The sequence below is a fragment of the Geospiza fortis genome, unplaced genomic scaffold, assembly GCF_000277835.1.
Source record: "Geospiza fortis unplaced genomic scaffold, GeoFor_1.0 scaffold450, whole genome shotgun sequence".
Lineage (NCBI taxonomy): Eukaryota > Metazoa > Chordata > Aves > Passeriformes > Thraupidae > Geospiza > Geospiza fortis.
Genome location: NW_005054416.1, coordinates 2,100,479 through 2,107,468, shown reverse-complemented (window position 1 = coordinate 2,107,468; position 6,990 = coordinate 2,100,479). Strand labels below are relative to the sequence as shown.

At 53.7% G+C, this 6,990-nt stretch overlaps 1 protein-coding gene across 1 annotated transcript in view; it reads left to right on the top strand.

The window, feature by feature from the left end:
* Positions 1–6,990, top strand: part of IGHMBP2 (immunoglobulin mu DNA binding protein 2) — a 26,985-nt gene that overhangs the window by 609 nt on the left and 19,386 nt on the right. Inside the window, exons 2-7 of the mRNA XM_005426570.3 lie at positions 4–23; positions 476–645; positions 892–1,084; positions 1,597–1,694; positions 6,042–6,205; positions 6,917–6,990. Coding sequence (XP_005426627.2) covers positions 4–23; positions 476–645; positions 892–1,084; positions 1,597–1,694; positions 6,042–6,205; positions 6,917–6,990 — 719 coding nt within the window. The remainder of the gene's footprint in view (positions 1–3; positions 24–475; positions 646–891; positions 1,085–1,596; positions 1,695–6,041; positions 6,206–6,916) is intronic.

Here is a 6,990-nt window from a genome sequence, read left to right as displayed (position 1 = left end):
GAGGCCGAGCTGGCCCAGAGCAGGTGCGGCACACAGGGCACCGGCACCGACCGCCGGGGACACGGCACAGACCGCTCAGGGGGTTACGGGGCGGCCACAGCCGGGGACACGTGCGGCTGGGGGGGCACGGGAGCGCTGTCACCCCTGGGGAACGCTGAGGGACCCTCAGCCGGGACCCCCTGTCACCTCTAGGAAACCCTCCTGTTGTCACCGGTGGGAACGCTGCTGGAGTGCCACTGCTCTAACCAGCCCACCCCTATAGGAACCCCACCCCAGAGGGCTCTGATCCATGGGGAATCCTGCTGGGCTCGCCTCCACAGGACCAAGTCACCCTCTTAGATGGCCTTGCTGGGGGTACAGACACTTACCCAGCCCTGAGGATGGAGGTGCCAGGACAAGGTCATTCTGCTCTGTCCCCAGGAGCTGTGACCCTCAGCCTCATCCTGTGGTGTTCCCACCTGTGTGTGGTTCCCAGGGCATGGCAGGAGAGCGTCTCCCTGAAGGAATTGCAGCGGAGGGGTGTCTGCTTGCTCAAGCTCCAGCTCAGCAGCCAGAGAACCGGCCTCTACGGGCGTCTCCTCGTGACATTCCAGCCCAGGAAGCGGGACTCGGACGCCGAGCTGCCCTCCAACAGCTTTGGGCCTGGTCAGTGACACTCCTGTCTTTCCAAAGAAAGAGATCATACAGTCCTAGAATGGTTTGGGTTGGAAAGGACCTTAAAGCCCATCCAGTCCCACCCTCTGCCATGGGCAGGGACACCTTCCCCTAGCCCAGGCTGCTCCAAGCCCCATCCTGCATGGCTTTGGACACTTCCAGGGATGGGGCAGCCACAGCTTCCCTGGACAGTGACACATTTGCCCCACCTCACTCTCTCCCTTCCAACCTTTGCAGGGGACATCGTGGGGCTCTATGAGTCAGCTGGGCAGGGGGACCCGCTGTGCACGGGTGTGGTGACACGTGTCACCCCCAAGGCAGTGACGGTGGCCCTGGAGGAGGCCCGGGATGGGGAGCTGGCCCTGGACCACGAGCGCTCCTTCCGCCTGCTCAAGCTGGCCAATGATGTCACCTACAACAGGCTCAAAAGGTGAGGGCTCACCCCGGCTCACTCTGCCCAGCGGGATGAGGAGCACCGAGTTTAGTCTGGAAAAGCCTTCCCAGTCCCTTCCCAGTTTGGATTTGTCATTCTAGAGCCTCCCAACAGCCTCAGTTTACCCACCTGCTGGCTGGTCCTGTTCTTGCCTTTCCCCCTCCAGGCTGTGTTTTGGTCCTGTTGCATCATCTCTGGAATGCTCTGGGTTCTGTGTAGGGCCTTTTCCAACCTGGCAGGAGGAGTGAACAGCTCCTTGCTGGATAAACAACCCAAAAAAGCACATTTGGCTGTACCAAACAGGGACAATGGGAAGTGGAAGCCTGACCAGCACAGGGATGCGTGTGCAAGGGTTGGGAGATGCAGGAATTGTGTGGGATTAGTCTTGTTGGGTAGCATTGTTCAGCTGTGGAATAGTTCAGTCCTGAAGGGAAGGGAAGGGAAGGGAAGGGAAGGGGTCTAGCTGAACATTGCTGTGCCTGTAACCTGGGTCTCCCCTTCTTTGGCAGAGCTCTAACTGCACTCAAGCAGTACCGGGGTGGCCCAGCCTCCGACCTGATCGACGTCCTCTTCTTTGCCTCTGCTCCCAGGGCATTCCCTGAAACAAGTAAGGATCCCTGTTTTATCAGGCTTGATGGGCATGCTTGGGAATTGCCCACGAGAGCACAAATAGCTCTGATCCCTGTTTTTATCCACACATGCTCCAGAAAAGACCCCAGTGTTCAGTGCAAGTCATCGGTGGGGCTGCAGCTGGTAGCATTGTGTTCATACTGGTCTGTACTGGGCACACTTTCCTCATGGAAAGAACCTGGACAAAATCTTGGATATAAGCAGTATCCACTCTGTTGTGCTTCTTTGGAAGGAACAAAGATTAAATTACACAGCTTCACCCTTTGGGGAGAGCAAAGCCTCTGATCAGCAGCTGTGTCGGATATCAACACCTGCTAATGGATATTATCCCATGGCAGAAGGGAAGGGTGCAAAAATCAGGGAATGAGGGCTGAGGGTGGGCTGTGTCTAAGCCATGTACAGAGCTCAGGGCTGCTCTCCCCCCTCATGCCATCCATCCCTGCCAGGGTTCTGCTCCTTTTCCTCCCCTCCACAGCTCCCTGCACTGTTTGTCTTCCTTGGAGTCCTGGGTTTGCCTGCCCACTATGGTTTGCCTCTCTCCCATCCCCTCCAGCCAGGCTTGACTTCTGATAGGATGTGCCAGGGACAAAAAATGGATGTTAATGTGTCCTCTCCCCATTTCTCTAAGCACTGATCCCAGCCCTTTGGCTGCCCAGGGACCTTGGTGCACTCAAGGTTTTAATATTAAATAAAAGAATTAAATTTTAATCAATCAACTTTTCTCAACAGTGCTTTGACCCCTGAGGGAGCAGAAGTGCCTCTAATGAAGGAAAGCTCCTTTTCACCACATTACTCAGCTGTGCCAGGCTGGGCAGAGATGAATTTTCCATCTGCTCAGCGCTGGGAATATTGATGGGTAGATGGAGGCACGTTAGACAGACAGAGGAGGTGCAATATGAACTCCAAGGCCTTGCAGTTACCTCCTCCCTTCAGAGCTGCTTTCTCCCCACCTAGAGAGATGTTGTACCAGCCAGGAATGAAGGGATAATAACTTGGAATAAGCCTGCCCTGAGCTGAAGGGCTCTGCCAGGCAAACTTCACAGCACTCAGGCAGCTTTTCCATGTCACAGCCTCTCCTTCCATGACCAAGCACCCATTAGCCTGGTTTCTTTGGGGATGTGTCTCATCCCATCCATTACCTGGTTTCAAACAAGCCCATCAGCAGCAGGCTGAGTCAATAAGCCCTGGACAGCTCCTGAAATTGGCTGTCTAGACACACATCTGTGTCAACACTGCTCAGGGATGCCAGATGAGCTCACTTCCCTCAGAAACCAGGGAGCCACAGCTGGGAGACAGGGCAAAATCCACTCCAGCAGGTGCAATGTGCAGCAGCAGAAGCCTGAATCTGATTTTTTTTTTTTATTGGGGACAAGATGAGAATCCTAATTTTTCGATCAGGGAATCTTGTAGGTGGGTTCTGACACCACTGTGCATTTCAGTAATTAATTATCAGACAGCAGCAGCCCAACACAGCACATCAAAGCCCAAGTCCTTTCAAAACACTTAAATATGCAACAATAAATACCCTTGGCATAAGACAAAAACATGGGACAGGCTGTGGGAAGAATAACCTCAGGAATGGCCAAAAGGAAAGGAAGGGATTTCCAGTGGGTAGCTGGGATCTGCAGCAAACATTGGAACTGGCACAAAGCACCTCCACACCTCACCTTGCTGCCTCCAGGAAGGCTCTAAGGGGGAGAACAGTTTTTCCAGAAAGGGCAGACTCTGAACTGAGCAGGAATTTTGCCCTTTTCAGACTCCCTGGGAAGCAGAATCCAGGTGCTCACCCATCAAAAATGCCCTCCTTGTCTCCCTTCCACTTTGATCTGCACCCGTGGCCCTGCTGGAGCTTCCACACCTGAAATCTCCTCCAAACAATCCTCCCCTGCTCCCAGCATCCATATGGGATCCCTGCACCCCTACATTTTGGGAATGGGGGGGAGTGGAGAGGCTTTTCTTGCCAGCAGAGGCCAGCATTGCTCTGCTTGCTGTGCTCCTCCTGGCCATCCAAGAGGGACACGTCCCTTGTCCCTTTTCCCTTTGGAAAGCAGGTTCTGCTGTACCTGTGCAGGTTGGTGATAGCTGCCAGCTCTCTCCTGTGCTCCTGGGCTGGAAAAAGGAATGTTCATTTTTGTTCCTGGCTCCAGAAGGCCTGGCTTGTGTCCAGCTCTGCCCATGGCTGTCAAAACATTTGTAAAGAAGCAATCCTGGTGAAAAGGCAGGAATGTCCCCAGAAAAAGCCAACCTGGCAGCAGAGCACTGGGGAAGCACCAGGGATTTCTAGCAAGACTTTCTTGGCTTTTTGGCAGAAGGCCCTTGCAAAAATAACCTGAAATGCTCCTCATCCCTCTGCCCTGTGACACCTCTTGTCATCACAGGGGCCCTGGAGAGGCCTCTGAGATTTTTGAGGAAGACTAAGCAGTCCAGACAACTCAGCTGCCAGGTGTTTCCTCTGGAGAACAGGGGAAGTCCTGATCCAGGCTGAAGTACCCAGCTGGATTTTGTCCAGCAGTGTTGGCTGCAGTGAGGTTGTACCAGGGAAGAGCTGCTGGGGGTGGGGGTCTGAATTGCTTTTGGTCAGAAATATACCCTGGAAAGGGCTTCCAGCTCTGGAAAACCTGGGCTCCTCCATCCAGGAGGGGCTGTTTCCATCCATTTTTGGTACAAAGAGCCCTTTCCTGGGCCTGGATATCACCCCCCAACTCTCTGCCTCAGCAGAGCTGCTGGAACTGTGCAGAAAAGTTCCTGGGAATGTTGGGGCACCAGCCTGGATGGCCAAGGAAATTTGGTTTTCAGCACTAATGAATGGAGTTGTGCATCAGGGCACAATTACCTGGCCACCAGTGAGACACATTCCAGGGATTTCTTCAGGTGGGGATACCTGGAGCCCAGCTGCTGCAGGGAGAAGAGTTTGGAGGAGTCACAGCATCCCATAAGAGGCTCTTCCCTCCTCCCCACCAGTGTGGCCAGCCCAGGAGAGGCACCTTGCCAGCCTTCCCACACAGCAGCTCCTGGCAGCCCGTGGTTGGGAGGGATGAGGGTGGGCACAGGCCTGGAGAAGCTCCTTGGCTCATCCTTGAGCAAGGAAGCATCAATGACTCCCACATCCCAGCTGTTCCTCGCTGTGGGAAAAGCCTCTCAGGTTTGAAGCTATTCCTGCTTTTCCCCCAGCCCATAGGATGCTTCCTGGTCTTGTCTTAGTCATTAACACACTCACCCAAAATTTACATACGAACCAAGAGGCTGAGTGACAGCAAAAAGCACCTTCAGCCCCATTTCTCTCTTCATCATCACCTTCTCAACGAGTATCTTTTGTTTCACCTCATTTGGTGGTGGCCACACACAGGTTCACCTGCCCAAAACCAGAAGAAACTGCCATGTTTTTAATCCAGCCCTTAATGCAAAGGGAGGGCTGGAGCACATGATGCCCAGCAGGGAAGGATGCCCAGAGATGTGTCTTATATAAGCTTTTGTGGGAACGTTATTTTCGGGAAACCTCGGTGTAATGAGTCATCATCCCTGCTGTAATTAACTCCCATAATGAACAGGGAGACTAGCATTAGGATTAGGAGGGGGGGATGAGAATAAATTTGGGCCTAAATGAGATCAATCTGGGAGGGTAAAAAGCAGCTTTTGAGAATTCAGTCTCTGCAGTGAAACCAATTCTCTTCTAATGCGATTTGCATATTCTTTTCTCTTTTTCTCTCCCTTATTAAAGCAGAAATGAGTTTTAATTTTATCATTTAAATTGTTCTTTGTACCTTTTCCTGCCTTCATTCCCAGTCTTGGCTGGCCACCACAGGGCTGCTCTGTTCTGCTCACAGATTCTGTGGGTTGTTCTGATTTTTCGCTGGTGCTGCATTAGGTTTGTTCACTGGCAGGGATTTGTTTGCCAGACCTGCTACTTCCTCCCCAATTTTCATTGAAGATTTCACTAAAGGTGCTGGTTCTCCTGCAACACAATCCCAGAGCTCCCTCCAGAGCCAGGAAAACCTACCTGTTTGATGCTGGGGAAGCTAAATGCCTTTTAAATTCTGGGAATTCCAGCACTGACTGGCTGAAGGCCAAGTGTCAGGGCTGGGGAGGGGATGGGGAAGCATGGATGCTGGATGGGGAGGGAGCCTGTTTGTTTTGGAAGCATAGAAATCTCATTTCTACCTTCTGGGGTCTTCCAGCCCCCTCAGTGCTTTCCTCCCAAGGTTCTCCTCATTATCAAGTGGATTTGGGCCCGCTGCAGAGAACGCTGTATTCTTCTGGATTTGTGCTTCTCAGCCTCTTCCCAGCTGGGGCTGAGGTCTCAGTGACTCTCCTGCTGTCTCCCCAGAGCCTCTGGAGTTCTTCAATGCTTGCCTGGATGAGTCTCAGAGGGAAGCTGTGTCCTTCTCCCTGGCTCAGAGGGAGCTGGCCATCATCCACGGGCCTCCAGGCACAGGGAAAACCACGACCCTGGTGGAGATCATCCTGCAGGCTGTGCAGCAGGGCCTGAAGGTGAGGCTTACTGCCAGGGACCACCTCAGGTGGCCACCAGTGATCATTTCTGGTTGTGTGAAGGCCTCAGAGCAGCATTCCAGCCGTGAGGTTAAGGGAAGCTTTACAGGGGTTCTTCATCAGGAACTGGGGTGGTACCACAAGGGGAAATAGCTTCAAATGGGAAGAGGGGAAATTTAGGTTGGATATTGGGAAGAAATCCTTCCCCTATGAGGGTGGTGAGGCCCTGGCACAGGTTGCCCAGAGCAGCTGTGGCTGCCCCATCCCTGGAAGTGTCCAAGGCCAGGTTGGATGGGGCTGGGAGCAACCTGGGCTAGTGGAAAGTGTCCCTGGCCATGGCAGAGGGGTGCTGGATGGGCTTTAAGGTCCCACCCAAACCATTCCAGGTTTCTGTGATTATTTCACACGCTCCTGGGCTTTGTGGCAGCTGGAGCAACTCCTGTTGGATTTGTTCTAATCCAGAGCCTGGCTTGGCTTGCAGGGACCAGGGACTTCCCCACCAGCTCCAAGGAGGTGCTGACAGAGCTCAGGTTTTTGGGGTGCACTGGGGCTCCTACAGAAGTGCTGCAAAGCAAGGAGGGAATTACCTGTGGTGATGCCAGTGCTTTATTCTCAACAGAAGCTCGCTGGTCTCCCTCTCTCTGCTCACACACGCCCTGCTGCAGCCCGTGGGTGCCCTCGGAGGTGCCAAGGCCGTGTTTGTCCCCGCAGGTGCTGTGCTGTGCCCCGTCCAACGTGGCCGTGGATAACCTGGTGGAGCGGCTGGCGGGCTGCAGGGCGCGGCT